Source organism: Cavia porcellus, unplaced genomic scaffold (assembly GCF_034190915.1).
Source record: "Cavia porcellus strain 051 isolate PalLab524CR breed Dunkin Hartley unplaced genomic scaffold, mCavPor4.1 scaffold_177, whole genome shotgun sequence".
Lineage (NCBI taxonomy): Eukaryota > Metazoa > Chordata > Mammalia > Rodentia > Caviidae > Cavia > Cavia porcellus.
Genome location: NW_026947660.1, coordinates 1 through 14,422, shown reverse-complemented (window position 1 = coordinate 14,422; position 14,422 = coordinate 1). Strand labels below are relative to the sequence as shown.

The following is a 14,422-nucleotide window of genomic DNA, read 5'->3' as shown; positions in this document are numbered from 1 at the left end:
TGAGCCCAGCCACCGAGCATCTCCTGAAAATGCAAAACCAGCGCGGTGGCCGTGCGCTCTTCTAGGACATGCAGAAGCCTTCTAAGGATGAGTGGGGTAAAACCTTGGATGCTATGGAAGTGTCCTGACTCTGGAGAAGAGCCTGAACCAAGCTCTTCTGGATCTTAATGCCTTGGGCTCTGCCAAGACAGACCCCCATGTCTGTGATTTTCTGGAGAACCACTTCCTAGATGAGGAAGTGAAGCTCATCAATAAGATAGGTGACCACCTCTCTAACCTCCTAACCTCCGCAGGCTGGACGGTCCCCAGGCTGGGCTGGATGAGTACCTCTTTGAAAGGCTCACCCTTAAGCACGACTAGGAGGCCCAAGAGCCTGACAGTCTTTGAGGCGCTCCTGCATCACTGGCATCAGGGCTTTGGCTGGACCCTCTCCCTCCAGCCACTAGGCAATTTTTTCACTTCTTTAGAGTCTCCTCCCAAATCTTGGACCAAAAGAAAATAAAGCCTTTCACAGCAAAAAAAAAAAAAAAAAAAAAAAAGTACGAGCCCAGCCCGGGGAACTTGGATGCTGGGGACATAGGCAAAGACAAGCGGCTAGGCATCCACTTATGTCTGGAGGAAGGAGCCCTCCCAAGGAACATGTGGTCCCCAAGCTCTCGGAACCCCACCCCATCCAGCTTGGGAGTCTGGCAGAGTGTGGAGCGCAGAGGGGATGGGGCCGCTGGAGGCTGGGTGGGAAACCGGCTCCGCACTTGCCATCGCTGCTGCCACCTTATGGTCACTAGGGACATGGGCGTGCTGGAGCAGTGGGCGCCAGAGGGACAGCTCTCAGGCTGTTCTGCAGCTGCCGCCCAGGCCTCTCACAACCTCCAGGACCCTGGAGGCTGAGGCCAGGAGCAGTCCACTTCACACACAGGAAACCAAGGCACAGAATGGTCAGGTAACTAGTCTGGGAACACAGCTGGGGTACTGTAGTGGTCATGACAATCTGGGGACTCTGGGCCCCTCCTGGAACACCCTCTGGCCTCATCTGTCCCAGGCAGAGCCACGGCACAAGGACAGTCTCAGGGCTCTTGGGAACTCACACTTGCTCTTTCATGACACAAGGAGTGGCCAGTTTGGCCCCTGCCTAAACCTCATTTTCCCTGTTATCAAACAACAGACAGAATGGGGCTGTGATAAGGGGTGAAGGGGCAGGGCTGAAGGGCGAGGCTGGGTATGCACCTGGCCTGGCTATGGGTGGGTTGGCCCCAGCACTGATGCGTCACCACCTGGGCCACCGGGGCCTCTGTCACAACTGCCTGCAGCCCAGGTCTCACCTGGGGGCCTGGGCAGCCCTGGTCTTCACACCTGGGGGCTTACCACCACCCCAGCTATGGCTCCAGAGTCTTAGGCACAGTTGACTCAGAAGGCTGGTACCCCAAGACTAGAGAGGGCAGTAATAGGATGTGATCAGCTGGGAAATTGGCTTTCCTTACCAGCCACAGCCTACCCCTGCTGGCGGATGGCTTTCTACTTTTATTTAGGGTACAAAAGGCACCTGTCCATGTCTGAGAGACTCTGCCTCCAAGGCTCGGTGGGCAGCGGGAACCCCTAGGAGAGGGGTGAGGGCAGTGGCAGGAGCAGCCTGGCATCCTGGAGGCCTCCTGCCATGGGGGCACCACGAGAAGCTTTGTATCAAATGTGGCTTCCTTGGACCAGGCTGGGGGGGGGTAGCCCCCAGAAGCCTCCAGTTCTCAGCAGTCTTGGGTTGGGATGGAGAGGAGGCAGGAGTGGTGGGCCCCCAAGTTCCTTGCACAGCCCAACCCCTCAGCAGCCTGCCAGCTCACAGGGTAAACAGCGAGTCCTCTTCCTTCCCCTGGGCTTTCTTGCCTGGGGCCACACCTGCAGGGGGCCCTGGCACCGAGGGGCTGGCAAGGCTGGGCAGCCGGTCGGCAGCTCTGGCCCGTTCTTCCAGGAACTTGTCGAACTCTGAGGGGAAAGACGGTGGTGGGCTGGGGCCAGGGCCGGGGTGGGGTGGGCAGACAGACTGGTCACTACCTTCGCTGGTGACACCCCCGGTGGACTCCTCTGCATTGTTTCCCTAGAACGCAGAAGGAATGGCTGCAGCTCAGGGTGATGGTTCTCATGGGACTGACGCAGGGCTCAGGCAACTGAACTAGGGCTGACACTATGTAAGGTTGACCCCGGATGGCCGGACCTGGCCCCTTTCTGAGCTGTGCATTCTGATACCCTCAAGCCTCAGCTGGTCCTTCCTTTACCATGTGAAGGCTGGACCTGACTCATGGGCCCCAGTGCACCCTCAATCCTGGTGTGGCCCTACAGAGGCGAGCCCCCCCCCCCACGGCTGTGGTGCTAGAGCTGGGGCAGGGGCCTCGGAGAACCCCTTAGACCCTGCCGTGCCCTTTTCCCTGAGGCTAGGTCTGGGGGCTGCCTATCCTGCAGCACCTGTCTCCAGGCACCTCCTGCCGTCTCCTCCCAGAGGGGACAGCGCCCACAGAGCAGCCACCTGGCTTCTGATGGGACACAACCAGCCACAGTGTCTCAGAGTGGCAAGCAGCTCACAGGCAGTGTGCTATGTGCAGGGATGAGCCAGTCTGGCCTCCTAGCAGCTCATTCCCAGATGGACAAGAATATGCCTGACTCACCACGTCCGTGGATAGCCACTGCTCAATGTCCTCCATGAGGCTGGCCTGGGTAGCAGGGATCTGGAGGAAGACAGGGTGAAGCAAGAGGTCAGTGCCCCTCCTCCTGCAGAAGCCCTGTACTTGTACTGCTGGGATGCAGACCTCAGACTCCATTCTGACTGTGGGGCTTGGCTGTATGTGAGGGTGCACAGCTCAGGCAGAGATGGGTGGGGGCTGAGGTCTCCAAGGGGCTCCAAGCAAGGACCAGTGTCTCCTCCGGGTGGCAAGGTGGGGTGGCCCCAGCAGCAGGCTCCCCAGAGACATGGCCTCTGTCATGATGGCTGCCTCTTGGGCAAGGCTAGGCCTCCTTCCCTGATGGCTTCTGCATTGGTACCCAGCACAGTGGTGAGGTGAGGGCAGAGCAAGATGTAGAGGGCACCTGCAACCCTATGGGAAGATAGTGGGTCCTTTTCCATGTGGACCAGGGCTGGAAAGGACACGGCCTGCTCCCTAGCACCAGGCAGGCAACACTTTCAGCAGCCAGGGAAGCAGCGGGTATACCCTAGGTCCTGGCTCCATGTGTGCATGTGTGTCTGCAGGGGGTTATATGAGCACACACATGTGTAAGTAGAGTTCTGTGTGCCTTTGTGTGCAAATGGAGCCACACAAGTGTGTCTGTGTGCAGGTAGAGCCAGGCGGGCGTGTCCATGTACAGGTGGTGTTATGGGGGTACTCAGGTGTGCAGGTGGAGCTGTATGCGTGTGCTCACATGCACCTGTAGCTGTGCACACCTGTGCCCCTGTGGTTTGCTTTGTGGTGGTGTGGGAGCCAGAAGAGCTGGCCCCTGACCCGTCACACCTGAAAGCCATGTGCCCTCAAGTGCCTTCCTCTGAGCGGCTCCAGTGGCTCAGGAGAAGTCTTGGGTGCTCTGCCGGATGGCGAATCCCAGGTCTGACTTGAGCCCCGCCTTCCCCTGGTGTCCCCTAGGGAAATGTGGTACTCTGCTTACTGCTCCGGTGCTTTGCTGCCGTGCATCCAGGGCCCCAGCCAGTCCATCTGTTGCCTGGGGGGCTTCATATTTGACCCTGAAACACAGAGGCCATGTAGCTATCAGGTGCTGCTCTTGCAAAGCAAGCTAGACTGGGGATGCAGGGCAGAGGTAGGGCGAGAACCCGGAGTGGGATAGGCTCAGTCCAGCACTCCTACTGGCCAGGCCTGCACACAAGGGCCAGCTCTGGTGCCGGGAACTGGGCCTGGCACACAATAGTAGGATAGACACCAGCAAAGGCTACGAGCATCTGGAGAGGACTTGGTTGGAAACAGGCACCAGACTGCCAATGGTTGTGACCAGATTTGGGCAGGCAGAGGGACTCAAGAGAGTACTCAGTGGCCACATCCTCATGCAGATGGCTCTGGGGACCCTTGCTGCCCCATCCCCAGCTGAGATGTTACAACTGTGCTCTGCAGGAGCTGCACTTGGGGGAGAGATTCTGGTCCATGGCCCCTCTTCAGGGATGTCCCGAGGAGAGAGCCACAGGTGGGAGGTGGGGCTGGCCTTTGGCTGCTGACAGGTAGGGAAGGTGGTGTATGCAGGTGGAGGCTGACTTGGGCAGCAGGAGACCATCCAGAGTGTAGCATACAAGTCACTGGGGCCCAGGTATCTGTCCGCCCGCCCTGCAGTGGGACCTAGCCCAGTGCTAGCAAAACCCTGTTCTTGCTCTGAATGGCTACAGGGCAGTGTGGAGAAGAGGAAGGCCGGCAGTCAGGGGTGGAGCCACACAGTGCATTCCCCAGGGTGCAAGAAGCTCTCACTAGGGTTCCATGAGGACACCACACATCCCCAGGTAGCCAGGCAGGAGCACAGCTGTTACCCCATGCTGTGAACATGATGGATGTCACCTGTTACTGGCTCCCAGTTTGACAAGTGGGCTGCTGAGCAGGGCAGAGCCATCTGCATGTCGAGGGCTGGTGGGGGAGCAAGGCCGAAGGTGGACATTATGCCCATCCTGGAGGTCTGCAAGCCAAGCAAGTGTGTGGCCATCCCACTGTCCCAGGGGAATGTGGATCCATTGAGAACCACTCAGAAGCTTCAAAGCCTGACTTGGAAGGCTGTGTACCTCTGAACTGCTGTCCCACCCTGCACACAGTCCCTGGGTCAGGCCATCTCCATGGCTGAGACCAGGTGGCTGCCCCTTTCAGGATCAGGCTTCCAGCTGGGGGCTTCCACGTGCCTGGGCAGGGGAACCCTGCACTTGTTCCTCTTGTCCCCTGCTGACAACCCTAGGACTGATTCCTACCTGGGCCACACTATTCAAGTGCATCCTGGATTCAGCCACAGCCGGGGTGTGGTGGCAAGGGGTGGGATAGTGTCAAGGCTGGGCAGGCACCCCAGGAGCCAGATGCCAATTTTGGAGGAAGCCTTCCTCCAAAGGTGGCTCCTACTCTCAGGAGGATGCCAGCTGTCCTCCCGGCCTCGGCCCCTTCGCTCCCTATGCAGGCATCTGTGTGGGGCAGGTACACCCCCCCCCCAACTCCTGACTCCCACGTGGGGTCCAGCCTAATATATACATGGGGATGGCATGCACCAGCCTGCCCTCCAGACTGTATGCAACCAGTGCTGCCCCAGCACCCACAAGGACAGGCCATGCCCCATCACACCTCCCAGAGGACTCATCAGCCTCTAGCTGCACTATAGCCTCAGCAGCAACCTGAACTCCCTGGCAATGGGGCTTCCTGGATCCCAAGCCCTGGCCTGGCAGTAGACTGTTCAGGGAAGAGGAGGGCAGCTCACACCACGCCCTTGAGTCTGGCAGATGAGACTTCATCTGGGTGGGCAGGTACAGCAGAGCATTCAGCTCTGTCAGTGCATCAATGCAGGCAGTCCCCAAACAACCAGAGTGACACTAAGGGGCCACGGGAGTGGTGAGGAGGATCCTCCATCTATTCTACAGCATCCCTTGCTGTAGGAATCAGTCCTAGGGTTGTCAGCAGGGGACAAGAGGAACAAGTGCAGGGTTCCCCTGCCCAGGCATGTGGAAGCCTGATCCTGACAAGGGCAGTCTCAGCTCGGGGACAGAGAGCACAAGGATGCCCCTGATGTTGGGAGGGACTATGGAAGGTTTCCTAGTCATTGTCCCTGACGCTGGGGGCTTGGTGTAGCCTGGACAGGACAGTGGGGACAAGAACTCTGGAGATGCCATGTTTTGAAATCAAGTAGCCTCCAGCTCCTAACGCAGAGCTGCCAGATGCCAGCCACCTGCCCGGGGCAGTGACCAGGCTCTCGGTCTGCTTGGCCCCACTGACTGTCTGAAGTGTCAGGGGTATGTGTGGTGTGCCCTGACCAGAGGGCTCTGGGGTCATGCCCAACTGGTAGAGGGGCTACACCCAGCCAGGCATGGGATCAGCACTTCTCTCACAGGGAACTGGGCAGGTCAGGCCACTCACTCTTTCCGTTGGTCAGCTAGAGAGCTGCCTCGGGTCAGCGCAAACATGTCAAACTCGTCCTCCAGGCACTCTGAAGCCTCCAAGGATTGCAGCCCAGCCTGCATGCTGTTGGAGCCCAGGTCTGCAAGGATAGAAGGGCCAGTGATAGACTGCCTGCTGTCCCAGTGTCCTCCTGCTGGGCTCAGGATTTGGTGTTGCAGGAACTTCTGAGGAGGGGGACAGCTACCCTCCTGGGTCCTGAGAGTCAGGGGACAAGAAACATGCTATATAGCATCTTCTGCAGATGGGCACAGACTGAATACAACAGCAACTACATATAACTTGTCAAGAAGTGGAGTATCTAGCTGGGGGTGGCAGTGCATGCCTATAATCCCCGCACTCTGTGCGTCTGAGGCAGGAGGATCACAAATTCAAACTCGGCCTGGGCAATGCCGTAATTTAGTGAAACTCTGTCACAACATAAAAGAACTGAGGATATCAGTGCAAATCCCGCTACTGCAGAAGGGAAAAGTGTAGCTGCAGTAACTCAACTAATAATGTCAAAAGGCCAAATAATGTCCACGGGCGTGGATAACATTACAACCAATCCCAGTGAGACAGAGGACAGCCGCTAATGCTGAGAGGAGTGGCAGGGGTAGGTCTCAGCCCAGGCTAGGGTTAGCTAGCCAGGTCCTCTGCTGTGTAGGAACTGGGAGGCACAGTGAGAGCAAGTTGCTAGCTCAGGCCCCGCCACATGGTCACCCAGAGAACTCGGTCTCCAGGTATCTGCAGAGGAGCAGGGGCTCTGTGAGACCCAAGGACTCACAAGCAGTACCCAACTGCACAAGGCTCAGCCTGGGTCCCCGAGGGCAAGGTTGCCATCCTTACTTGTTCTGGCCAGCTGGGATTCCAGGCTGCCGGTGGCCATGGGGTTGGAGCCCATGTTGATCAGGTCAGCTGCTGGATCCACCTCCCTGGGGGCCTAGCAGAAGTGGATACTGTTACTGCTTACAGCCCTCCCTCCCTCCAAGTGCAGACCCCCCTACTGCTTTCTCTCCACCCAGGGAGTCAGCTGCACCTGAGGTGCAGGGCCCTGGGGCACCTACTGGTGGCTGCACCATTTCCCCTTCGCTATGACAGAAGTCGGGAGACATTGCCACTCTCTTGCCCCACAGCACAGCCAGGCAGAGTCACATGCCCTTTACCTTGGTGGTCTGGCCCGTCCGGAACCGTTCAAATCTGTTAAGACAGAAGATGCCCATCAGGGCAGACTCCAACACCCAGCTTCCCAAACTGCAGGTCTGATACATACATGGGCCCCCACATGTACACCCACATGCATGCCCCTGTCATGTGACAGTACACACCTCACTCCTGAGAGGCAGGATCTGTGCAGCTACAAGGCCAGCTCTGGTTCTGGGCAGGCACCAAGGGCACACGACCCAAGTGGCCTGCCTGGTGTCTTAGAGGGAGGAGCCTGGGGCACAGGAGGCTCAGGGGACAGGGATGGGGCTTACCGCTCGTGGCGCAGGAAGACGTTGTTGAGGTTGTCATTGACCATGAGCAGCTCCTCCGTCAGCTGCTCGTTGGAGATGCGTGGGATTAGCTCCAGGACCCGCTGCTGCATGGCGCGGCATGTCCGGTGCAGCTCCTATGGGACAGGGAGTGATACCTGGGTTGGCAATGGCCCTGGGCTTGCTTGGGATGGGGCGGTCCTCCAACTGGGCTTCCATGGAAAGGGTTTGGGACTCTACCACATGAATATCAATTTCACTTCTAAGCATTCTACAGTGATATGAGTTCAGGGAATTAATTTGGAGATGGGGTCTTGCTGTGTTACTCAGACAGTCCTTCTGTGCCTAGGCTCAAGTGGGCCTCCTGCCTCAGCCTCACAAGGGCTGGGTTGCTGGCACATCCCATCATTCCTTGTCATACCCAAAGATTAAAATAGGAAATCTCAACATGCTGACTGGGCTGAGTGCAGGCCTCAGCTGGCTTTTCCACTGTCTCTCTGTACGAGGAGGCTGCTAAGTTCTCCACTTCCTTTTGGTGAACACAGAATCACTGAGGGCTCGAGCCTGGGCCTAGATAGTCTCATTATGAGTAACTGTCCAGTTATTATCAGTGACAGATTTCTTTTTCTTTTTTGGGAAAGGGTCTCGATATATAGCCTGGGCTGGCCTCAAGCTCACAGTTATCCTTCTGCCTCAGCCTCCTGAGTGCTGGAATTATAGGCATGGCTGCCATACTCAGTTCACTGATAAATTTCTAAGTAAACTGTCCATTTTGGAATAATCTTAGCTTTTCAAAAAAGCTGCAAAGACAGCACTGAGTTTCTGTACCCTTCACCGAACCTGAGGTCTCAAAACTAAGACTGCAGTATCTTACTTGCTCTCCTTCTCCTCTGCTGCCCTCCTTCTGTCCTGGCTCCACTGCCTTTGCCACCACGCCACTGACTGACTGCAATTGCTTAGTGGCAGGTGGAAGCCTGCCTGGGAAGGAGAGTGTGCACTGCAGCCTCCTGGGTGCCTGGAGACTGGCTGCCACTTCCCTCCGCTACCAGGGCCCACCGGCAGCACCAAGAGCAGCCCGGCCTCAGCAGCCACCTTGGCTGGGACCTAGGGCTTACTCTGTCACTGCTGCCGCCTTCCTCACACTGTGACCATGACCACACCCACAGGGGCTTTGGGCCAGTGTCCTCACCAGCCCTGCAATTACAACAGCAGCACTGGGAGCCAGATCCGGTTCAAAGCCCAGTTCTGCTGCCCACCTGCAGGCAGTCAGGCCTGTCCTCAGTTTCCCCTGGAGCACAGCTGTGTGCGCAGAGCCAGTGTGCAGGGAGCCACTGCACAGGAGCTGACAATTCTGAACCCTAGATTGCTTATGGCCACAGGGCCATGGCTGGGCCTGGGAAAGCCATCCAAATGGCAGGGGCCCCTGCGGAGCCTTCTCAGGCCTGTGTCTGCTCCCCTTCTCCCAGCCAGCTCACAGAAGCCTTGGCAGGGACACAAAGGGAGGGACGTGAAGAGCACATGGTGTCGGCTGGGCACACTTGGCCACCTGTCACGGACTTGGGGCTCCCAGGCTTGGGTTCCCAGCCTTCCTGGTGCCCATGTGGACTAACCTCTATGCAGTGGGTGGGGTCCCAAGCACGCTCCCTTTTGCTGCAGTGGTCCCTAGCTGGGGACACGATGGTAGGCTACAGAACATATAAGGAAAGCCACAGCGTCCCTGTTCTCTCAGTGTCTATCACCCCAGCCTTCCTAGGACTGACCCAGGAGCTGACTGCCACCACCCAAGGGTTTTACATGAAACACTGCCTTTGTCAGGTATCGTGGCACACACCTGTAATCTCAGCACTCAGGAGGTTGAGGCAGGAGGATCACTGAAGAGTTGAGGCCAGCCTGGGCTACATAAGCAAGTTTGTGGCCAACCTGAACTACACAGTGAGACCCTATCTCAAACAAAAAAACAAATAAAACCTTAATCCCTCTGCAAAAAAAAGTCTCCACTGTCTCTGATCCAACATGGCAACTCTACAGATATAGAAACTGAGGCACTGAACAAGCAGGAAATCTGACCTGCATCTGAATGGCCATCTCTGGAGCCCAGAAGGTCTGGGAAGACTGGGGAGGGTGCCTGCTCACCTGCAGGAGTTCCAGGTCAGCGGGCTCTACCTGGGTGGGTACCAGCTCTGTCAGCATCTCTGACATGACGCGCACATTCCCGCTTACCAGCTCCAGCTCGCTGCGCAACTTCCCGATCTGAAAGGCAGGTAGGGAGGTGAGAGGCCATGGAGGGATAGAGCCCAGGCCACCCCCAGATGGATGCCACCCACCGCTGCCATCTCCAACCCAGCCAAACCCAGAATCAGTGCAGGAAACCAGCTCAGGGAAGGAGTGACCTATGGGTATGGCTGGAAGGGCGAGGCCTCTCCTCTGGGATTCAGTGCTGCTGCTGCTGCTAATGAGGCCCTGGAGGGAGGCTACACTCTGTGCAGGAGGGCTGGGGCTCTGTGCTTTCCTTCTGGGACTGGGAGGTGGGAACGAAGTCTTCTCCTCCAGGGCCTGGGGCTCCTATTCTGTCTGGCTCCTATTCTGTGTTACTGCCACAGGGCCATTTTAGGCCGAGTCCTGGCCCGACCTGACTACCACCTGAGTGCAAGACTCAGAAGCAACACTTGTTCCAGTGACTGAAAAGGGACCCAGGTCCCTGGGCTTGGGCCTGCACTGCCAGTGGTGCAGTGTAGAGTCCTCAGGAGGACTGTGTAGGTCCTTGGTGCATGTGTGGCACCTCATGGGTACTGCATGTACAAGATTCTTATGACGGGTTCCAAACCCACTGGAACCCTTCTCCGTAGAACAGTTCATGGGTCTAGCAGTTATAGGATGACAGGCTAGGAAGTGTTGGCACATTCTGTGCTGTGTGATTGCACCATGTAAAATTATCGTGAGTGTGACAACAATTATGATTAGGTACTTAACATTGCCAAGCACTTCATACAAATTGCTGTTTAATAGTTTTCAGGGTAGATCTGATTACCTGTGTTTACAGGCAAACAAAGGGAGCACAGAGACCAGGAAGATTCACCCCTGCCCAGACACCTGCGCCCATGTAATGCTTGGCAAGGTGGTTGCTTAACCACCACCTTGCATGAGTCAAGAAGCTCCTGACCACCAGCCCAACTCCACCAAGCAAGCCACCCAGCCACAGAGGAGCACAAGAGTTATGTCTTGGAGCACTGGAACATTTGCATATGTCTCAGGAGACAAAGAAGACTGCAGAATGGAGGATGTCAGTCAAGTATACACAGATGCTTGGGTTAGGCAAACCGGGTGAAATCACAACTAGGGAGGGAATGCTGGGGATTACCAGATGGTATTACACTACCTGTTCTTTTTTTGTGGTGCTAGGAAGAAACCCAGGCCTCATCCCCGCTTGGCAAGTGCTCTATCACTGAGCTATACTCCCAGCCCTTTTCTGTCAAGTTGCCTGGGGTGGCCTTGAACTTGTGATCCTCTGCCTCAACTCCAGCCCCCACACCTGGGATCACAGATGTGCACCATTTGCCCAGCTGGTTTTGTGGCTGTCAACAACTTTAATCATTTTGTCCTGTTAGCAAGACTTCTTCAGTCGTATTTGTAACTTTGGGCGGTCACTTGTTACTGTAGTGAAACTCAGACGTTCCTCTTCCAAGAGAGGGTAAGGTCCAAGTAACACACACAGTGTCTAACAGGGACACCTGTCAGAGGGCAGGCATTGGTCATCCCCAGCACACCTAGCAGCTGAGCCTTTGGACTCACTGATGAGGGCCTGCACTATGAAACCCCCAACACAGGTATCACACTGCAGAGCCAGGCCACACCCACAACCCAGCATGGCACTTGGAGTGACCATGACCCAGCTAGTGAGGGCCTCTACATGTAGGCAGCTTTGGCAGCTCATGGCCAAGGGTAGGCAGGGGAAACTAAGGCACATGGGAAACTCAGCCCCAAAGCCTTTCCCTGTGGCTTTGTGGGAGGTACCACAGAGCAATACAAAATCAGTTTTTGCTTTTTGTTGGCCACAGCCTAGTCACAGACCAGACCTCCATGGCAGGCACCACATGAGTCAGCTGAGCTGACGGCCAGCTTCAGGATGCCCACCAAGAGTTAAGACTTGCATTTGGAGCCCAGCCATCTCTGGTAAGCTGTGTGACTGCAAGTCTCTGAGCCTCATGTCTCCAATAGGAGGAGTAACACAACCTGTGGCCACAGGGCTCTCTCTGAACTGCCCTGGCCTGGTGTCCTTGCAGATGGTCGCTTTACCTGCTCAGGGGTTGGCGTGATGGGCGTGTCACTGGGCAATATGGTGGAGGCAGGCATGAGAGCAGGGCACTGGCTCGGATCTCCTTGCTGTCTGGCTTCAGAGCCCAAAGAGTTCTGTCCTGGTGGAGTCTCCGAAGTGAACACAGTCTGAGGGTAAGACCCAGGTCAGTGGGACCATGCACAAGCCCCCTGGGCCCCATTCTTCCTGTCCTCATGCAGGGGATGCTCACCCTCTGGGGTGTGTGGATGGGTGACAGCATGTCCAGGTCTGTCATGGGGAACTCCAGGCCCTTCCTCCTCAGGTCCTCATAGACGGCCACCACACCTGTCAGGTCGGGTGAGCTGCGGAAGGCGTCAGCCCAGGACTAAGAGGGGACAAGGGATATGGCCAGTGACCACTGTATAGTTTCTTCCTGGATGACTGCCCACACACCCAGATGGACATCCTCCCCGGCCAGCAGCCAGCCCTTGCTCCGTGCACCGAGACATCCTCCCTGGTCAGCCAGCCCTCATTCTGTGTGCCCGGTACACCCACTCATGGAGACTGATGGCCCACAGACTGCACAGGACACCCCAGTCGGGGACCTGCCAGTGGACACAGTGGGACCTGCCACGCTCCTCGCCTCCTTGCGACGCACCTGGATGAGGCTCAGCACCTTGTCGTGCACAACGGAGGGCGGGTTGTTCCTGGGCAGGATGGTCCGCACCAGCACACCCTCCACGAAGTCCTGGCTGGCCACCAGCACATGGAAGCGGTGTCCACAGTTCTTGACACAGGTTTCCAGGACCTGGGGGTGCGACACCCCATCCCCATCAGGGTTCCTCCCATATCCTCCTGTGGAGGAGAAAGGGATCCCGAGCTCCCTGTGTCTAGCATGCTTTCCCAGCAGAGCACTGCATGGAGATGCACGGGGTTGTGGACCAGGGCTGGAGTCCTCCCAGAGGCTGGCAAGAAACAACTTTGCCTTCCAGCCCACTGGCCTGGTGGACACCACTACTGCTGTGAGGAGGCTGGGGCAGGTGCCTGCCCCTAGCTTCATGCTTTCCAGGGTGCCAGGGGCTAGGGAGTATCCACTGAAACCATACGATGCCTGGGTCTCTAAGCTCTTGCCAACCTGCAGGCAGCTGGATCCTTTGGCCCCCCAGCCCTTGTTGTCTGTTCCCATGCTGGGGCAGGAGTTTCTCTCTTGCCACCATGTCCAGCAGCAGCGGAGGTGGACTTCCCACTGGGACAGAGGAGATAGACAGATAACCAGCACTTACCGTCAAAGCCAGCATCACCTCATGGAAGTTCTTGTTCCCTGCCATTCTCTTCTTCAAGGCTCGGAAGGCATCCTTGGGACTGGCAAAGGCAGAAAAAGAAGAGTAGGCAAGGTACAGGGAGCCTCCTCTGTGGTGCCAGAGGCTAGGGGTCTAGCTCAGGAGGCCCAGGAGGAGGAGGCATGGACTTGTGTCGGCCTGCTCTCCCATACTTGGTAGTTCTGAACCCTGCTGCCCTGCCAGGTGGTGAGTGCAGGGGCCTTGTCCTCCTCTGACCTGTGCTCAGGGAGCAGGAGCCAGGGTCAGCACACCCCCGCCCCAGCACTGCTTTTGCAAGCCGAAGTAGGGAGCACAGGAGGCAGGCATGGAGTTCTAGACTTACCCAGATGCTCTGCTGCCTCCTTCTCAGGTCTGGTAGGGGTTAGGGGGAGGTCCAGCTGATTGTCTCCCCTGTGAAGCTTCCCTGGCTACTATTTCTGGGGTGTCCTGCCACATGACACTGACCTGCACCTTTGTGCCCTGTCCACCCTTGCTGGGGTTTCCTGGAAGGACCATGGTCCATACCACCTCTCTCTCTCATCTTGGAGAATGGGGCTGCTCTGAAGGAGCCAGCAGAGATTTTCTTTGAGGACAGATCCCCCGGAGGCAGGTGGACTTGTCTGAAGTCCCATCACACAGCCGGTCAGCAAACACCAGTAAAACACAAAAAGCCAAGACCTAGCCTCTGTGCCCCCGTACTGGGCAGGGCCCCTCAGCACTGAGGATAAAGCATGGTCACCCCATCTGCCTCTCTGTCCCCTTCACAGCTGGCTTTGGCCATGCAGAGGCCACGCACGGTGGCAGCACCCAGGTCAGGGCCAGCTGCATGCCTGCTGTGATTGAGCTTCCTGTCCATGGGCTTCTCTTTACCTAGGGCAGGGCTGACCTGGGCCACAGTTCATGTATCTCCGGTGCGCATGTCCCTGTCTCCACAGGCCTGGCCCCTCAGCAGCCCTTACCCTTCTTCAGTCTCGTTGATGATGTCACAGATCTCCATGTTGAGGGCCCAGTCCTCGCTCTGCAGGGAGCCATCGGTAGCTTTCTCTAAAAGAGGCCATGAGTCAGCAAGAAAGGAGACAGACTCAAACAGGTGGTGGGAGGAAGAGTCGGAGGGTGGTAGTTGGCAGCTTCTCTCTGGGCACTGGACATGGGCCAGATGTACATGCAGGTTCCCATCTGTCACCTAATTCTTTTTTTGGTGGGGGAGTACCGGAAATTGAACTCAGGACCTCAAGCTTGTCAGGCAGAAGCTGTGCCACTGAACTA

At 57.0% G+C, this 14,422-nt stretch overlaps 1 protein-coding gene across 5 annotated transcripts; it reads right to left on the bottom strand.

Moving 5' to 3' along the window:
* Window positions 1-1,464: 1,464 nt before the first annotated feature.
* Window positions 1,465-14,416, bottom strand: Tom1 (target of myb1 membrane trafficking protein). Of its 5 annotated transcripts, XM_063244541.1 has the most exons (14): window positions 14,116-14,416; window positions 13,121-13,199; window positions 12,496-12,645; window positions 12,088-12,222; window positions 11,858-12,004; window positions 9,698-9,814; window positions 7,568-7,701; window positions 7,256-7,289; window positions 6,939-7,032; window positions 6,072-6,192; window positions 3,637-3,712; window positions 2,649-2,708; window positions 2,041-2,083; window positions 1,465-1,971 (listed from the first exon to the last, which is right to left on the bottom strand). In XM_063244541.1, the coding sequence occupies exons 1-14, from the start codon at window positions 14,151-14,153 to the stop codon at window positions 1,826-1,828; spliced, it is 1,374 nt and encodes a 457-aa protein (XP_063100611.1). In that variant the 5' UTR covers window positions 14,154-14,416; the 3' UTR covers window positions 1,465-1,825. The 5 variants fall into 5 exon arrangements, with proteins under 5 accessions (XP_063100611.1, XP_063100608.1, XP_023417036.2 ...); XM_063244538.1 differs by having other exon boundaries at window positions 1,465-2,083; XM_023561268.2 differs by lacking the exon at window positions 2,041-2,083.
* Window positions 14,417-14,422: the final 6 nt, after the last annotated feature.